This window comes from Lycium barbarum, chromosome 5 (assembly GCF_019175385.1).
Source record: "Lycium barbarum isolate Lr01 chromosome 5, ASM1917538v2, whole genome shotgun sequence".
Taxonomy (NCBI): Eukaryota; Viridiplantae; Streptophyta; class Magnoliopsida; order Solanales; family Solanaceae; genus Lycium; species Lycium barbarum.
The window spans coordinates 127,747,148-127,767,040 of record NC_083341.1 but is presented as its reverse complement, the minus strand read 5'-3'; the positions used below and the strand labels follow the sequence as shown (position 1 = coordinate 127,767,040).

At 33.9% G+C, this 19,893-nt stretch overlaps 2 protein-coding genes across 3 annotated transcripts; one reads left to right on the top strand and one right to left on the bottom strand.

Annotated features, from left to right (window-relative positions):
- The first annotated feature begins 4,154 nt into the window (after positions 1-4,154).
- On the top strand, positions 4,155-7,744 carry LOC132641497 (thioredoxin H7-like). Of its 2 annotated transcripts, none has more exons than XM_060358520.1 (6): positions 4,155-4,394; positions 4,492-4,614; positions 4,901-5,027; positions 6,872-6,981; positions 7,190-7,312; positions 7,383-7,744. In XM_060358520.1, the coding sequence occupies exons 1-6, from the start codon at positions 4,251-4,253 to the stop codon at positions 7,542-7,544; spliced, it is 789 nt and encodes a 262-aa protein (XP_060214503.1). In that variant the 5' UTR covers positions 4,155-4,250; the 3' UTR covers positions 7,545-7,744. The 2 variants fall into 2 exon arrangements, with proteins under 2 accessions (XP_060214503.1, XP_060214504.1); XM_060358521.1 differs by having other exon boundaries at positions 4,156-4,394; positions 7,404-7,744.
- A 421-nt stretch (positions 7,745-8,165) lies between these two features.
- On the bottom strand, positions 8,166-12,425 carry LOC132641496 (uncharacterized). The gene is made up of 2 exons (XM_060358519.1): positions 11,860-12,425; positions 8,166-8,980 (listed from the first exon to the last, which is right to left on the bottom strand). The coding sequence occupies exons 1-2, from the start codon at positions 12,306-12,308 to the stop codon at positions 8,533-8,535; spliced, it is 897 nt and encodes a 298-aa protein (XP_060214502.1). The 5' UTR covers positions 12,309-12,425; the 3' UTR covers positions 8,166-8,532.
- Between the last annotated feature and the right edge of the window lie 7,468 nt (positions 12,426-19,893).

Sequence of the window (19,893 nt, the reverse complement as noted above, 5' to 3'; positions counted from 1 at the left end):
ATTTCTTTGTTGAGTGTGAGTAACTTTATGTATATGTCTCTTCTGTTGTTGTTGTGAATATAGTGATTTTGAGACTTTCTTTCTTATGAAGGCATATGGATTACGATAGATTGGTGATGCTGAAAACTTCCAAATTGAGTCCAATGAGCATATCTAGTAAGCTAGTGGTTTTGAGTCACTTATTGAGGCTTGAGTGTTGTCGCTCGATTGTTTGGAAGCTCCATTGCATTCTTGAAATTGTATTTTGAAATGAGGGAGTTATTTGATTGAAGTTTCACATGCTTGTAGCCTAATTATTTGTACCAATCAAAGTCATGTTTTTGTGCTTAAAGTGGACCTTTTTGACTTGGTATGATGTTGGTGCACTTTTGAATGGAGTCCTTTGAAGGAAATTGTAATTTGATTTGCTTGAGGACAAGCAACAGTTTAAGTTTGGGGGTTTGATAAGTTGGTATTTTACCAACTTATTTCTTCTTTAATCTTAGATTGTTGCTATGTTTTGATTGAGAAAATAGTGCATTTAATGTCGTTTACTTCCATTTTATAGGTTTATATGATTGAGAAGAGCGTCGGAAGAAACCAAGTGAAAATAAAGTAAAAAAGAGGCCAAACTGGACAGTTTTGCAAAAACTGTCCAGTGCAAAAATAGGGCAGAATTGCAAAAAACGAAAATGAAGGGCTATTTTGGTCTAATTTTGAGTGGGAAAATTTTGGGACTACAAAAGCAAAACTTGAAGGCTTATTTTTAATCTTTGGTCATTTTCATCAAGCTTGGAGAGCTAGGTTTTTGCACCCACACTTGAGGATTGAAGATTTGAAGATCTTGATAAGAAATTTCTTAATCCTTTACACATTTCTTCTTTTCCTTGCTATGTATTGATTATCTAAGTGTGTAGCTTTCTATTACATTACTTGAATCTTGTTTTGAAACTCTTGTTTTGCTTATGTATTGAATGATTTTATTCCCAATGAAGTGGATTATTGTTTCTTTAATTAATCTCGTTCTTGAATGTTTTCAAAGGGAGTAGCTAACCCTAGGACTCGCCCATTTAATTTGATTTGAGCTCGAGAGAGAAAAATCGATTTGGGAAAGATTAGTTAACAAGGATTTGAGGCATAACCCTCATCTAATAACTTGAGCTCGAGAGAGGAAAGTCACTTGGGATTATATTGATTGTGCCTAATATCACACTTTAAGGCTTGAGAAAGCTTAAAGTGAAATTTATTGATTTGGTTGAGAAACTTTCGATGAAATTTAGAAATCATTATCTATTAGCATAACCTCATTCTTAGTTGTAAAATTGTAAAATACGTTGGATCGTTACTTGAGTGTAATCTCCTATTATCTATGCTTGTGGCCATTGATCATTTTACTTGCTTTCTAGGTTAGTTTACATTTCCGCATTAGTTATAATTTTCTCAAAAAACCAAAATATTATCTATCGTTTGGCTTAGCTTAGTAAGTGAAAGTTTCTTACTTTCTTAATCGCCCAGTATATTGTTCCCTGTGGGATCGACCCCGACTCATAATTGGGTAAATTATATTGCATACAACAGTGTACACTTTCTCTTTTAGGAGTGGATTTGAACGTTATCACAATTCGGCATGGGAGTTGTATTAGGAAAAAGCCAATAGCAATTCTGAGTAAGCTCAAGCAACTAGATCACATACGGGGTGGGTGGAGAAGGGTTGGGATGCTGCAGAATGGGATGTTTTTTCGTTTTTGGATTCTATTGGATACATGAAACTTATCGGTGTTGATCTCAATGACAACTCAAATAACGAGGTACTAAATTTTGCTTAAGGCTTTTAGCTTTGAAGTTATTTTTTAATTTTAAAATTTCCTACGCAAACTTAAGCGACACTACAATCTGGTCCTTTCTTAATAGGTCGTGGGGAGGGATCACATGGGGTGGGTCGATAACTCCCCCCTCCAAAAAAAAAAAAAAGACTTACTCGACCCATTTGACCAGCTTGACTTCTAATCTTATTTTTTGTGTTCTCAAAACAAAATGAAAACATATAGCTAAAAACGTACATATATTCAATGGAGACTTGACATATTGAAAAATATGTTTCATATGCAAAAAAAAAAAAAAAAAAAAAAAAAAAAAAAAAAAAAAAAATATATATATATATATATTTTTATGAAGTTGCGTTATGTCTTGTAAGTCTTTCAACTTTTTTCTCATTCCTATATAGAATTTGTTTAAGGTGTCATGTGCAACATTACTTTTTCAGAAGCTTGCCTATTAAAAATATATCAATCATTCTCTTTAATCCGCCCTCATCAGCCCCCTCCATTATGTCATCACATAAATCTTTAATTTTGGTGAACTTGAAACCACATAGATCAAAAGGATTATTCCTCAGCACCCACTAATCAAAACCGAAGAACCAAAGGACCACATTCCCTCAACTTTGGGTTCAATTAAATACTAAACAAATGATTTACCTAACATATTTCATTGTAAAATATTTATCACCAGAAACATATTAGGTGTACGAAAAGGACCACAATGAAACAGATGTTAAGAAACACTTCATTCCAGTTGGATTCTCTTCACCAAATATTGTTCTTTGACAATGTACCTATTGAGTTGTAAATGACCTGCACACCATTTTCATTGCGAAATGCTCTTGTGGGAAAATGTAATATGCTGATTTCTTTCCCATTTGGCTCGTGAATGTCTTTTAGATGTTATTGTGTTTGTGCACAAAGACAATTAAGTATCCTAACAAGGCAACTTTAAAATTACCCCACTGGATTCATTTCTTATAGTATATAATATTATTCTTTTTGAATTCTTTTCCTCACACATGAAAATATTGTGAGACTCAAATCCGTAACTTCTAACTACTCTGAACATATATATGTTGAATTAAATATATGAACCGGCTGTATATTAAATTCTAAACTGTTAAAGATACATTCTTTTGATTATTTAGGTCCTCAACAATTCCTAGTTTGTGTTCATAGGCGGATTATGGATGTTAAGTTTATGAGTTCTAGATTTTAGGACATGACAAGCTTACCAGGTTCAGGATAGATTATTTATACGTATTAAGTAAAAATTTTAACACAATTACAGGGTTTGGACCATAACTAATGAGTTCTGTTGAACCCATAAAGAAAGGTGTAGATCCGTCCCTTCTTGTGTTTGGGTGAATCAGATGGGCGCCAGGGAAAATTTAGCTATAGTTACTAGGTGTAACTGACCCCAATATTTTTTATACGTACCAAAGGTTAAACCCGTTTAGTTTCAGTCCTAGATCTGCCTCTGATCTGGCGCCACCGACGAAGTTTAATTATCTATATCAATCTCAATATCCAAGAAAATTTAGTCAATTGGTGATTTTAAATATTGAATCATGTGATGCGAGGTTTTTACTCTTAATTATTTGATGTTTGCCAGGGTAGTAGCTAAATGTTCCTTTCAACAGGAGAAGTTGGTTTCAGATCCAATGAATTTACCTTTTTAAGGAGCATAGCTTTGCATGATAAAAAAGAATAGAACCTGGCATCTTCTTGTATGAAATGCTATCCAGCTTTCCCCCCTGAAATTGAACTTTATGCTAATTTTCATCTTGTAGTTTTATTCCTATTTCAAAATAATAGGAACCAATACTTGAACAAAATATTGTTTCTATCAACAATAACAATGTTGTGAAATCGTACTAATGTTGTTAACAGACATAATGTGCTCTTCAAGTATTGGTTCCTATTATTTTCACATAGCTCGAGGCATAAAATTACCAGATGAAGTTAGCTAATAAAGTACAATAGTTGTAGCAGATATTTAGAATAGCATTTAACTTGTATACATTAACAATATAATGAATTTTATTATCAGTGTAATTTAACTTGTTGTAGTAGATTATCTGCTGTATTTTTTCTGTTATTAATTCCATTCATTATGGGCAGTTTCCTGCAGTTATCTTCTTGGTAACCTGATAGTATAAATTCTGAATATATTGCCAGTATAGAAATTAAACAGATTAGGAGAAAGTGGTGATGCCAGTATCAAATCTTTATTTATATAATGGAACGGTCAACATAGTGAAGAACATATTCTATATTAGTTTCAATTGTTTTACATTTGAAAAACAGAAAAGTTTGTACATCAGCAACCATTATAAAAAGGGTCCTTGCAAAACTCTAAACTCCAACATTGAGCCAACGAAAATCGTTCAAGAACCACTAGTTCAAGAACAAAAATCTTCAAAAAAAAAAAAAACTTGTCAAAAAATGGGTGCTAACTACTCAACAACTTGGCCTGAAGCTCATAATATGCCAATAACACCACCAATAAAGAGATCTCAAGTCATTGCTTTCCACTCTTCAACAAAATGGAAGCTCCATTTTGGTTCTTTGAAAAATACAAACAAATTGGTAACCATTTTGTAGCAACTGTCTGTTTTTTTCTCTAATGAGATAATGTAAATCATATGGTACTAATCATTGGGTTCTTTTGCTCTGTTGCTACTAGGTTGTTATTGACTTCACAGCTACATGGTGTAGTCCTTGCAAATATATGGAACCAGTTCTTAATGACTTTGCAGCTAAATATGCAGATGTTGAGTTTGTCAAGATTGATGTTGATGAATTAGCTGTATGTGCTTATCTCTTTATCTTGCAATCCTTTTTTTTTTTTTTTCAAGTATAAGTTCTATAGGTTGACATATTTACACAATCAAGATAATTACAGGTAAATCTTTATGATAACCATTAAACAGTAACCTGGTATGAATGGTAATTAACCTACTATCACACAATAAAATTGCTATAGTGTAAACAAGGTTATACTCATTGCACATGACTTGAAATCTTTTTTTTTTCCTCCATTCTTTTGAAGTTTCGATTAATTTATTTCTCAAATCTTGGATGGCTGAAAACAGGATGTAGCTCAGGAATATGAGGTTCAAGCGATGCCATCATTCGTGCTAATAAGGAAGGGGAAAGTTGTCGACAAGGTTGTGGGAGCAGATAAGGATGGACTACAGAAGAAGATTGAGAAACACAGAGGTAGCTTATACTATTTTTGTAATTATGAATTTGGTGATTTTTTTGTGATTACATATTTCATTTCCCCATTATACCCCACCCTCCGCCATCCACCCCACCTCACCCCCACCCTACCACTCACGCCCACTCCCACTCTCCACCATCCACCCTACCCCCACCCTACCACTCACCCCTACCCTTATCCCACAACCACCCATGTCACCCCACCTACCCCTCCACCACCCACTACCCCTCACCAACACCCAACCCCACCCTACCACGCACTACCCCTATCCTCATCCCACAACCACCCACTACCCCTCACCACCACTACCCCCACCCACCCCTCCACCACCTCCACTCACTACCTACTTATTTTTTAAAGTTTCTATTTTATTCTCTAACTGAGTTTTATTAATACATATAAACTAATTTCTAATTAAGAGTTAAGGGTATTTTAGTAAACTTACAAGTTATTATACAGTACCATACAATCAAATCAAATAATACAAATGTTATTAAATCACAACAAACGATACAGTCTATTCAAACATTGTGTTCATTAATACAGTACAATACAATACAACACCATATTGTATCATACCATACTGTACATTAATAAACCACGGGAAACAACCATCCAAACAGAGGGTAAGATTCCATTTTGAGTTGTAAACGAAATGCACACCATATTCACTGTAAGATATTCTTGAGGGAAAATGCTATGTTGACATTACTTGAAGTACTCTCTATTAGGCTCGTAAATTTCTTCTAGGTAGTGGCAGAACCAAGAAAGTGGATTCAAATATAAAAAAGTAACCTCATGAAGATGACAAGTGGATTCAACATCTACTACATTTATATAAAAATAATTTTGATTAGATTGTAATTTTCGGACAAAGCCTGGGACTAGATGAACATTTTAGGTATTTGATGTATGGCTTGTAATGTAACAAGGATGAAGTCTCATTCATATAGTAAACTCACACTTGAGTAGGATTGGAATGTCTGCGCTGGGCCCTTTCGTTTTTCATTTTTGGCCGGGTTTACCATACCTCTTTGTCCATTGTGTTAGGCGGCTGTAATATTTTGTTACGTTCTTCCGTTGTTACGCTAGAATCTAATGTTCCACAAGAGCTCCATTTGCTTTAAAGTTACTAATTTCTCGAGCAAAAAGAATATGTGATTAGCTGAATGGATCACTACTAGTTGTGCAAAATCAAAATCATATCTTTCACATAGACATGTAAGGTTTGTGCAAAGACAAGAACATACCTTCCTGTTACACCATCTAATTTTCATCATGTAAATTTAATTTTAGGCCATAAACTATTTCAAAAAGTAGGAATTGATGCTTGAACAGAACATTGTTTCCATCAATAACAACAACGTTGTCAACTCTTACTTTTGTTGTTAATGGACTACTTGCTGTTCGAGAAACTTTGGATATTGACTTCTTAAAGCTAATAATAAAGTGATAAACAACGTTGCAGGCTAAAAATACAGAGTAAAGGGCAGCCCGGTGCACTAAGCTCTGAGAGTAAAATAGTAATGATCCTGCATTAGAAATATTGGAAAAAGAACCAACAGAAACAAAAGATAATATAGCATCAAATCTTCCAGTATATGAAGGAATAATCGACATAATGAAGAACATATTCTATACAAGTTTAAGTTGTTTTTTATTTGAAAAAGAGAAAAGTTTGTACATCAGCAACTATTATAAAAAGGGTCCCTGCAAAACTCTAAGATCCAACATTGACCCAACGATAATCGTTCAAAAACCAGAAGTTAAAAGATAAAAATACCTTTAAAAAAAACTTGTGGAAAAATGGGTGCTAACTACTCATCAACTTTGCATGAAGCTCATAATATGCCAACCACACCACAAATCAAGGGGTCTCAAGTCATGGCTTTCCACTCTTCAACAAAATGGAAACTCCATTTTGATGCTTTGAAGGATACAAATAAACTGGTAAGCATTTAGCAGCAACTTTATCTGCTAGTTTCTATAATGAGATATTGTGTATGGACTTTAACTTATATACAGCGAATATGTAAAAGAGTATTGCTGTATTTAAGTGACCCGATGGTGTAGAAAGTTTTTTACACGTGTATAAAGTTAAACTTATTGTATGTTAGATGGTACTAATCATTGGGACCTTTTGCTCTGCTGCTACCAGGTTGTTATTGACTTCACAGCTACATGGTGTGGTCCTTGCAAATACATGGAACCAGTTATCAATGACTTTGCTGCCAAATATACAGATGTTGAGTTTGTCAAGATTGATGTTGATGAATTAGCTGTATGAGAACTTCACATCCTTTTCTTTTTTATCTACTCGTCTGATTTTTTACTGATACTATTCGCTCAAGTTATGGATGAATTGTAAACAGGATGTAGCTCAGGAGTATGAGGTTCAAGCAATGCCAACGTTTGTGCTGATAAAGAAAGGCAAGGTAGTTGACAAGATTGTCGGAGCAGATAAGGATGGGCTACAGAAAAAGATTCAGAAACACAGAGCTATCTTCATCTGAGAAAACCAAAAGCACATATGTTTTTACTGGAATGATAGTCTCTGTGTAGAATAAAATTCATATCTTTATCACTAAGAACTAGCTATGTACTCATCTCCGGTTCTTCCTCACTTCTGATTGTAAAATTCAAAGAGGATGATTTAAGGACTAATCTTGGTATATTGATTTGAACAAGTAAAAGTCTTTCTGGTTTCACTGTTCATGGAATGTTTTTTCCATATTCAACAGCATAACCCAGGCTCCTGAAGTCCCCTTAAGAATCATATATATAAAAATACAAAATTAACTTTGACATTGCCATATAAATGAATGTAAGTAAAATGCACTTAGTCAGTGCACCTTTTGCGGTTTCAAGATTAAGTCACCAAGACAAATGGAATTAAAAAGAGATAAATAACTTTTCTTGAGGACTGCAGCTTAAAGAATTCCTTTTAATCAAAGACTTGGAAAGGTACACATATACACAGGCACACACAAATATGAGATAAAGAGGTTCCAGACCATATCACTAACTGACGATTTGCGATTAAACCTGTTATCCTGATGAGTTCACTGACGAGAAGCTAAATGGAAACCTTCATGCAAAGCAAATATACTTGAAAGAAAAATCAGAAGGAGAGATTCCGTCCATACTAATGCCAAAAAGCACCAGGCAATATATTCATCAAAGGTCTACCATAGATGGAATACACAATTAGAACACAGTGCCACTATTCGCAACCACAATACTTGATATATAGCATCCACCTTCAGATAAAACAACACAGCTATTAAACTACTTATCCTTTTACATCCAACGAAAGAAAATCTAAGCAGCTAAAGTAGCATGTAGCTCCCTTTTTGGTGCTCACTATTTGTAAATGTTGAAAGGCATCCTTAAAACTATCCTACTATGCACAATTTCATTTCTACAGAAAAACTTGTTAAGTATTTACATTATGCTGCACCTCCATGATAGTGTTAGTGGCACCTTAACTTAAACACAGGACTAGTCAATGCTCCTGCACAGCACCCTTCTAAGATCAGATTTCTGATCTGCACTTAGCCTTGATGGAAATTTAATGTCAAACTTGATCTTCAAATTTCCCTTTTTGCCACGTTCCTTTGATATTGGCATTCCCTCATTTGGGATTATCTGCTCTTGTCCTGGTTTGACAATCTCTGTGATTGGTATTGTGAGTTCCCTTCCATCCAAAGTGGTCAAGCTGATAGTTTTCCCAGTGAGAGCATCTAGTAAAGAAATTTTCTGATTGATGACTAGATCATTTCCATCCCTCTTGAAGACAGCATGTGGCTTTTCATCTATCACAAAAATAAGGTCGCCAGGGGCAGCTCCGTGTTCATAGTTCCCTTTCTCTGGAAAAGTGACTTTTGTGCCTTTCTTCCACCCTGGTTTGATGTGTATTGCTAAGACCTCTTCAACGGTTGTAGGCTTACTGCAAAAACAATTCACACATGGAAGAAAAGTGAGTACATTCGGACTTGGGATTAGAGCCACTGAGTGTGAATGATTGAGTCAAACTTCATGATTTAATATATTCATGGCTTGTAATCCACATATTCACAGAACACTGTTGTCAATATTTGCAATTGCTTTGCTACCTCTACCCTCACCCTGACCCTCCAAAAGAAAGAATTATTGCTTCAAGTAGCTAAAATTTTTGCCTCCCTTTAACAGTAGCTTTTAAAGTAGTTTTACATTGCACCAGGGAATCAAAACACTCAGCACAAATCAATCTACATGCGAGGGTGATCATAAGCTTTATCTATAAAGAAAATGGACATTGGACTTAACTCAACAAAAAAGTTAGTTCATGAGATGAGGGGATTACCAAAGACCATACAAGGAGACAATAGCCGATTCCTTAAACCATGTGGGGCAATTAACATCTCCACACACCCAGAACTGGACATCTGGAGTGTGGACAATATAACATTGGGACTCAACGTTGGTACACCAAGAATAAGGAAAGGGTTGGCTCTAATAAGTAATACCATGTAAAGAAACTGGAATTTAGGCCTAACTTAACCCTAAAAGCTAGCTTATGAAGTGAGACTATATAAGGAGACAACAACTCATTCCTCTCAACCAATATGAGACAATTAATATTTGAAAAGGGGAATTGCAACATTCAGGAGATTAATTTACCTCCCAGGTGACCATAAATAAGCATTAAGTAACAGTGACTTTGTTAAACATCAGCAAATTGGGCAGGGTTTAGGAGCTTTTGATCCCTAATAGAAAGAATTGCCATGTGTTTTCTCTAAAACAATCACATTTCTTTTTCAACCGTTAGACTAATTAAGTAACAAAGAAATGACAGAATTACAGGTTTTGTTATTGTACCAATGGAGGATGTGTTAAAGCACAAGAGTTAAGAAAATAAATATCTAGTACGCTCAATCAGCTAAAAAACATTTGGTCAAGATGCATTTAAGACATTATTCTCACCAACAAATATTTTTGTAAGTGATGGGCATAGAAACAACTTTATAGTAGGTTGACGGCTAGTATAAAACTAGTTAAGTTGCTATGAGTTCGTTTACAGATTTGTATGCCAGTGTAATTGAAGAGAACTTCTTGTCTGAGAACCCAATTATTGAGTAATGGAATGAAACAGGTCCAATCAGTATGGAATGGGTATTGATCCTGTGGCCAGCCTCAACTATTAGTTGTTATGAAAATAGTTTTCAACAGTTCAACCACTAAAATCCAAAAATGTGAAGGTAATTACTTTTGGCCAAGTTCATTTCATCTTTCAGAACAGAAACTTAAAACACATAGGATAATTATCCTACTTCACCCTCAATTTCTATCAAATAAAGTTTGCTGCAACACCAAGGTGTTCTAACCTTGCTGCCTGTTCAAAGCATATTCTTAATAGCTATGTCAAGCAAGATACTGGTTAATACACATTGGGATGTCAAAGAACTATCAAACTTCTACCATACTCCACCAAGGACATGGTCTGAAAACAGGATTATTGGGAATTCTATCAGTTGAATCAGGTAGCAGAGTTAAAACTATGCCAGCAAATGCATAACATAATTATACAGTTCGGCCAATAGCAGCATGAATCTTGACCATTAACATCTATATTCATAGAGGCATAAAAAGACCTCAGTTTTCGCTAAAACACCCAAAAAGGTGATAAGCAATTCAGCTATTAGCAAATTGGGAAATTGAAGGACATCATTTTCTATCCTCCAGAGTCCAGACAAAACACCAAACTGCTGCTTTAGTTGAACTATGTGACTATCTCATCTAAAAGTTTAAGCAGTTAGAGAGAGCACACTTTATTTAATTATGAATTAATGGTCAAAACACACCTAAACTAATACTTTTTCGCGAGTTTCACACCCCAACTATCAGCTATTCTTTTTTTCTACTTGAACTATCACCATCTATGTATCAAACACAACTCGAGTTTAGGTATGTATTAAAACACATCTTGAAATTTCCTACCTGAACTATCATCATCCATTCAACTAGGCGTGTTTTAATACATAGATAGTGATAGTTCCGGTGACGTGAAAAGTAATAATTCAATGTGTTTTTACCATTATCTCTTTAGTTAATTATATTCTCAACTGGTGCTACCAATTTTTCGCATCCAAATCTCAGCAATTTAATAGTAAATAATGAAGATTTGTCCCAGCTACAGTACAATTTTGATTTAAAAAAATACATCAAAGCGCAAATATAAACTACAATAATCTCGGTAAACACGTCAGAAGAAAAGGAAATTAACTTTTGCATAAAGAAAAGGAAATCTACTGAAAAAAAAAAAAGTGGTGCTATATTACAATACTATTTTCATTTTTCGAAATCATCAAGACATTTAAATATAGGATGTTAAAGACCAGTAATGTATTCTCAAATTTTGTAATACTTTTCGCTTCTCGAAATTCAAACCGCATGAACTTTAATCAATATTTTAAATCATAACTTTAATGAAATGATTTACAGCCACGAATCATTTTGAACCACAAATTCCAAAAAAAAAAAAAAAAAAAAATCTTCTTAAACTCCGTGTCCAGTCATTAAGGATAAAAAGATAAACTTAAAGTTAAATTGTTATATAAAGATGTCATTCTTTCTTAGAAAAAATTTCATATAAATTGGGACAGATAGAGTAGCAAATTAACTTTAAATTTCTATGCCTTATTTTAAACCACAAGTTTCACATTTTTTATTTCATTGTTAAACTCCATGCCTAGTCAAATTGGGACACAAGGATTAACAAATTTGATAAAACCAAAAAATGTACAAAATACTTGTAAATATACGTATAAGTCAAGGTATAATACCTACCCGGATTCATCAAGAAGAATTCTTGAAATCTTCATTTTCCTTCTAGATCCTTTATAAAGTTCTTCCAAACTACAAGTCAATTTATTCTCCACTGCCACTGCTTTCCTACCAGCAACACCAGAACTAGTACTGCTACTACTACTATTATATAACCCATCTGATCCACCAAAAAACTCAGCAAAAATATCCTCAGCATTACGTCCGCATTCATCATGGTACTTCACTCCATCCTCACCGTACATATCATAGATCTGACGTTTCTTATTATCACTAAGCACATCGTATGCTTCAGATATTTGCTTGAATTTCGCTTCTGCTTGAATTTTGTTTGCACTGTTAATGTTCTTGTCTGGATGATATTTCATTGCTAATCGCTTGTATGATTTCTTTAAATCTTCTTCACTAGCGTTACGTGTTACTTTCAGTATGTTATAGTAATCAACTCCCATTGTAAGGTAATGTGTATGTTTTTGTTGTTGTTGCAGTTTTTCTGTGAAATGGGCGCAGGGTAGATGAAGATGTTGGGCTAAGATACGCGCAGAGTGAATGGATGAAGAGACAGATATTTTTTTATATTCGAATTTTGTTAACATGACTGTGCTGTTACATAACTGACATAAAAAAGAGAGATATTCTCTAAAATAATCATACTAGAGTACATACTATATTTTAAAAAATATATATATTTTTTTTTTATTACATAGGGACAGGGAAAGGGAAAATGAGGAGGAGATTATAACGTGGGATTTGAATTTCACCAACAAGGTGAAAGTTACTAACTGAGTTAATAGATCTCTAGACTAGAGTACATACTATAGCCTACTTTTTTTTTTTGCACACCTTCATATCAATTTATATGGTATCTTTCAGATTCGAGATTTAAATAAGTTTCTTTTTAGCGTAACTTTTTCATACATCTTTGAAATATTTTTGAACTATCAATTATTGTAATTTATAGTACTTTTTACGCAGTTGTCAATATGTAAATTTCATTAAAGATTCCATATTCGAATCACGATCAAAATTAAATTATTTGATTCTCCAAATTCATGCCATGTAAATAAGGACAGAGTTAGTACTTTTATGTCTGACGGAGCTTAAAATATGGAGGACAAATTAAGTCGGAGGAGTATTATTTTGCATTTATCCCTTTGTGAATTAAGTTTACATTTGTACTCATCATCAAAAGATATGATGCAGCAAATGACATTGTTCTTCCTTTAATTAGAGATTTCGTGCTCGAGTCTGAGTATTTGGTAGGGAATGATTCCCTCAAACGGGACTTATGCAACGCGAATTCAAATATAATTAAGTTTGGATGCAAATTCCGAACACCAAGTGTGAGAACCAATAAAAAGTTATATCTGGACTCATAAGTGGAAGATTGTATCCAAAAAAAAAAAAAGTAAGTGGGAGATTTTGGCGATGACGTGTTGGTATATGATTGGGTAACAAATGGCCTTGATGACGGAGCTGTTTGTTGGTAAGGTAGTAGGCGAAGAGAACGTGCATGCGAGTAAAGATAGTGGGGACCATAATAGAGCGTATCTTCAGTTGGAAAGAGTGTGCGGTTAACAGAAATCTGTTCTGGCGTCGCTGTTGGGCAATTTGGCGACTTGACGGCAAACTTTCAACGTCTTAACATTATGTTTAACGGAGAATAAATTTTTAAGGACACATAATATAATTTATGAAATATTATGATAGAAAAATATAAATTTATATCTGGAAAAATATTATTTTCTTTGTTTCAATTTATGTGAACCTATTATTATTTGAGGAGTCTACGAGGTGGTTACATTTTTCTTATTTTTTTAAAAAAAAATTATTTGAATTATAAGTTATCATCACTTATAGTATTTTTATGTAGTTTCTAAATATATAAATTTTATTTTTACAAACTTAAAACGTCTATATCAAAATTATAAAGGTTGAGCCTCATATTCCGAAAACTTTTCACATAAATTAAAATGGAGGGAGTATTTGATACATAAGGTGCAAATATTAAAGACCTGCAAAAGATAGGGACAAAAGTTTAAATGACCCTTACCAACACCGTTGAAATGTTTATTGTTTGCAGAATCTATTCTGGGGTTGTTGTGTGGCAATTTGGCGACTTGAGGGCAAACTTTTCAACGACGTCGTAGCATGACTAAAACTGAAGAAATTGCACGGTTTGCCCTTCAAATGAGCTGATTTTTATTTTTTTCCCTTCAAAAATCGAATTAACGGGGCATAAGTTCTTTAAGGGCTTGTGGAATATTTTGAAGAAAAAATATAAATTTATGTCCTGCGAAAGAATTACTTTCTTCGTTCCAATTTAAGTGTCTTAGTTACTTTACGCACAAAGTTTAAGGAATAAAATTAAATTTTTGAATGTTGTGGTCCTAAATTAAAGATGTGTCTAATGTACTAAAATATCGTTTAAAATCATGTGGTTTGAATTGTCAACCTATACCTATAGAAAGAGACACTCTTTTTGGGACAGACAAAAAAAAAAAAAGTAACACGTTTAAATTGAGACAAAGGGAGTATTTGTTACGAGGGACAAAAATTAAAGACCAACACAAGATAGGAGCAAAAGTGCCAGTTGTGAAACATTACGATGGAAAAAATATAAACTTATGCCCCACGAAAAATTGCTCTATGTTTCAATTTTTTTTACTTTTCTTTTTAATCCGTTTCAAAAAACGAGTGCCTCTTTCCCTTTTCAACAACTTTTTAATTCCAACTTTCCACATGACATGTTTAAGATCATAAGATTAAAGTGTATTTTGGTATATTCTACATATTTTTAATTTAAGATCACAAGATTTAAATTTTTTTTTACTTTTTAAAATTCTGTGTCAAATCAAAACCAGACAAACAAATTGAAATGGATAGAGTTTTTGTTACGAGGGACCAAAATTGAAGACTAGCACAAGATAGGAGCAAAAGTGCAAATGAGCTCTTACTAACTCCGTTGGAACGTTTTGGACCTATCATGGATAGACGGAAAGTGTGGCCCATATTTAAGTTCGGTTTAACTCAAGTGGCCCAATTGAATTATACATTTGGTCCACTTACCTAGAGGTCTCTTTACAATTGCAAATGAGATGTAACCACGCCCAAGGTAACGCCAATTCTCAATTATTAGACCACATGTCTATTGAGAAGATGTAAAGAACACAAAATTTGAACCTGGATTTTTAAAGGTGTCTTGGTCTTGGTCACTACCCAGTGTAATCCCACAATAGTGGGGTCTGGGGAGGGTAAGATGTGCGCAGCCTTACCTCTACCTGAGTAGGGAGGCTGTTTCCGATTGACCCTCGGCAACCCTCCTCCTAAAGGTGTATTTTATTTTTTTTTTGTTCAAAGCTTAAAATGAATGACAGCAGGTACAAACAGAGGCAGACCTTGGATTTAAAGACGATAGGGGCATCATCAAAGGATCTATATTAGTCGAACCGCTTCCACGAAATTTTATATTAAAGACACATAAAATTGATGTACTAACAAATAAATATGAATTAAAGAGGGTAAATTTCATAGATGGTTACATAATCATGACTTCTTTTCACCATAGTCACATAACTATGTTTTTTAATTAAAAAAAATCACAAAACTTTCACCCTACTAACATAGAAGCCACAATCGCTGAAAAATCTAACAATTCGATGAGTGATAATTTTTTACTTTACATTTTAACCTTTTTTATTTTTAATCTTATAAATCCATACTAAGTGTGGTTTGTAGTCGTGAGCGCCACTTTGCACAATTGAGGACCTTAGTGCAACACTTGCTACCTACCCATTTTATGCATTTTTTAATGTGAATTTTACACTGTATGTGAATTATGGTAAAATATTTACTCGTTTTAGCTCATTTTTTTAAAATTACTCGCCATAGCCATTTTTTTCCTCTTCAATTTTTTACTAGTCTTATACATTATTATACACTTTTATATAAGATTTATACATTGTCTACAGTAGATATATAAAGTTATATATTGTTGTATAATATTGTATACTAGTCTTATACATTGTAAACTTTTATACAAGGTGTATGCATTGTCTACAGTAGGTGTATAAAGTTGTATACTATTATATAAAGGTGAATATTCAAGTTGTGCCATGAAATGTTGGGCTGTAGGTTTGTAATTTAAAATATGGGCTATGAATATGTAATTTTGACCCATAAATTATTTATAATTGAAATTTTTCCTTTTTTTAATTCCTCTTTGACCAGCTAAAAAAAAAATAGCAATTGGAATTTGAACCCAGATCGTCACATTCAAGCAAAGGCACTAAGCAGTGAATTCGATCAATGCCCCCAACTAGCTTTTATGTTTTAGGATAGCTAACGAAATATGTGATCATACATTTTTCAAGGTATGTATACATATACATATAAAATTCGCCTCTGGGTACTGAGTAAACAAATATAGTTCTCAATTTTCTTCAAATAAAATTTACGCGAGCATAATTCTTATTGTCAAATGCATTAGATTATATTAAAGAAACCACAATCAAAGAAAAACTAATGACTTCCAGGATTGTGATGTTATAGGTTCTTTTGAGATGGAGGAAGCAATTAATAGGGGTGTACAAAATAAACCGACAAACCGCATCAAACCGATAAACCGAGTCAAACCGCTAAAAAAACTCGACTAGTGGTTTGGTTTGACTTGGTTTGGTGTTGAAACAAAAAAACCCGACCATAATTGGTTTGGTTTGGTTTTAACTAAAAAAAGTCAAACCGAACCAAACCAACCCGACATTATATGTATTCAATTTTTAAAATATTATATACATAAAAATATTTATTTGTAATGTAATTTATAAATATTTCTTAAATTTTTTCGTAGCTCTTTAACTATTATCATATTATTCAAGGTTGAACTTAGAATTTTGAATGTCAAAAAGTTTTGTATCTTATGGATGTTAGTAACTCAAATAAAGTCCAAACCAAAATCAACTCAACACTAATGCTAACAAAAGAAATTCAATTTACCACTAGCAATGACAATAATGTTGGATATCTATTCTTTAGTTTTGCATAATTTATTTAGAGAGTGAAAAAACATAGCTTAAGTTTTATTTCTTTGTCATGTAATTAATACTTATTAGCCGTACTTATTTTAGTATGACTTAGTATTTTTAGATTATGGTCATTTTCATTATGGCTTGTTAATTAGCAATATTTATTTTGACCGATTCTATTGGCTTTTGTTGAATATTTTAATACAATGTCATCACTCTTCTCACATTTTGTGTTATTTTCTTAAGAAACACCTTAATTATATAGTTGTATCTTACTAGGACTAAAGAAATATTTGAAGTAAAAGTTATGTTTTGTATCAAGACTATTCCGAAAAAAAACCCCAAAAACCCGAGAAAACCGAAAAACTCGAGAAAACCGAATAACCCGAGAAAACCCGAGGTTGAAAAACCCGAATTTTATTGGTTTGGTTTGGTGTATAAATTTAAAAACACGACGCAATTGGTTTGGTTTGGTTTTAAAAAAATCCGAATCAACCCGGTCCATATACACCCTAATTAATATTATAATTTTAATTTATGTGACAAATAAAGGGTGGTCTTTTTCTGAAATTTCTTTTCCACCGTTTGTTCCTGAAACTGAAAAATCAATTCGTGTACGTACATGAAAATATTAGCATGCCAAATCGATGCCTTCACTTCTTTTGTCAAAAAATCCATGTTGCCAATCTTAATATTCTAAAAGGGTCCACGTAAGCAAGCATTGACAATTGAGATAATTCCGTAGAACTACAGGAGTATATAATTTGTTTGGTCAATTTTTTTAGGAAATTAGAAGTACATGATTTTTTCAAGAAGAAAACAACGTGTTTATTTCATAAAATATCTTTTTCAAGATAAGTAAATTTTAAAATTTTGGCCGAGCATCCTATTAGTCCCGAAATCGAACTACAAAACTTTATGTAATTAATAGACATTCACAAAACAAATTTTAACAAATTTTTCCAGGAATAAGAAGCAACTATTACTTTTTTTTTAAAGCTAAAATAAGTACTTACTACTCTTTTTTTTTTGGCAATTAACTAACATTTCATTAATCACCAAGAATCAATACCAAAACTAGAGCAAACCATAACAGGCAGCTGGCTCATCATTCAGAAACCTAGGAACATCCTATTTATAATTTCTATTACATCACTCTTATAAAGCACAAACGGCTGCAAAAAGCTTCCTATTCTCCCTAACTCGTATGCATAACTGTGTTTGTAGTTTATATGTCAATGCTTCTGTAATGACCCGTTTGATCGTTATGTGCGTTTTGCCCCTTTTATTCCTGATGACCCTTTCCCTAGCCCCGTTAGAGTGCTTTTGACCTGCGGGGATGGGCGACACGGTTCCCGAGGTCATCGGGAGAGTTTTGATAGGATTTGGGGAAGTTAGCACCTTAAAGTGAAAAACATTTGACAGATAGTTGACTTTTGGGTAAACGGACTTTTTTGGAAATTTTGTCGATTTCATGAGGTCCGGAAGGTCGGTTATGACTTGGTGGGAGGTTTCGTTCGGTTCCCGAGGCTTTCGGGAGCGTTTTGTAGCCTTGGTTGGAAACTTGGTTTTGGTCGTTTGGGGGTTGACCTCTGCAGGTCCGCTCATGCGGGACTTGGACCGCAGATGCGAGATGCCAAGTCATTAATGAGGTCCGCCTCAGCGGACGAGTATCTGTCGAGGCGGGAGCACGTAAGCGGATCCTTGACCGCGTAAGCAGGGACCGCTGAACAGAATTTCCTTATATTTCCCAATTCGAACCATTCTACTCTCATTCACCAAATTGAAACCTAAAGAGTTCTAGAGGCGATTTGAAGAGCATTTAGAGTTGAATCATCTTTGAGCAAGTTCCTTTGACCCTAATTTATGTTTATCTATTGTCTAAGTTAGAATATATGGTGAATTAAAGGGGTTAGTTGGAAAGTAAGTTGTAAACTCTAAGTTTGTCATCTTGAAATCTTATGCTTTGGAAATGGGTTTTGTTGGTAAATATTATTTAACCTAGTCATGAATTCTTGGTTTGAGTAGATACTATGTTGAATCATTCTAAATTTCTTGGTTTATGAATATGGAAAGTTAGGATTTTTTCCTAAATTGGGTTTTATTTATATTTTATTAAGGTTTGAATTTGATGATTGATTGAGTTTAATTAGCAATTTGAGGGATAGTATTGGACTTTCTAAGTATGGATTAACCGATTTTTACCTAAAATTGCTACTCTACCCTTGTGGGCCCGGTTTCTTCTTTAAAGAGGGTTGTTTTTGGGTTCGATTAGCATTGTAGCTTTATGGGTATCATTAGTCTCCATTTCTAATATAGAATACGTTGTTGAATAGACTTCGAACGTTCGGAAGCTCTCCGAAAGGGCATGGCTTGTGTTGGATAGTTCGTGGCACCCACTCAGCATCGAGGTAGGTTACGGTTTACTTTTCTGTTAGACTCCAATTAGTGAAGCATATGTAGGAGTTAGATATTGACGGGGAAAGCATGCTAGGCCTTCGGGTATGGAGTTGGGATGGAATTCTATTAGGTTGGCTGATGTTGTTTGTGGGCTTGTCGCCTTGTTTATGTGATTGGGGCTTGTCCCCTTATTTGCTATGTTGTGACTTGAGTATGCATTCATCTCTCTCTGTTGTTAGGTTATAGGCCACAGAATATAACTCAGTTAAAACAAGTGATTTTTATATTCAAAATAGGGAGTACTTATGACTATGCTTCTCTTGTTCAGTTCAGCTATCAGTATGTTTCAGTTTCAGTATGTTCATGTTTATTGATTTGGGTTGCTCTTTCCTAAGCACCCCACACTATTTGTTTCTTTCAGTTGGTTTTACATACAAGTACAATTCAAATGTATTTACGTTCCTTTTGCCCGGGGTTTGCATTTCACGATGCAGGTACTGATTTACAGGACGACGGATTTGCTCGTTAAGATTCTCATATCAGCTGCTTGGTGAGCCCCAGTTTCGTTCGGGGCGTTATCTTATTTACAGTCTTTCAGTATTTTAGATAGTCA

Bases quoted from the DNA above. Each gene is read 5' to 3' on its own strand.
- LOC132641497 (XM_060358520.1), top strand. From the start codon at position 4,251: ATGGGTGCTAACTACTCAACAACTTGGCCTGAAGCTCATAATATGCCA. The intron at 4,615-4,900 runs GTATGTGCTTAT...GGCTGAAAACAG, and splicing joins TTGATGTTGATGAATTAGCT to GATGTAGCTCAGGAATATGA. The intron at 7,313-7,382 runs GTATGAGAACTT...TATTCGCTCAAG, and splicing joins TTGATGTTGATGAATTAGCT to TTATGGATGAATTGTAAACA.
- LOC132641496 (XM_060358519.1), bottom strand. From the start codon at position 12,308: ATGGGAGTTGATTACTATAACATACTGAAAGTAACACGTAACGCTAGT. The intron at 8,981-11,859 runs GTAGGTATTATA...TTGTTTTTGCAG, and splicing joins ATTCTTCTTGATGAATCCGG to TAAGCCTACAACCGTTGAAG.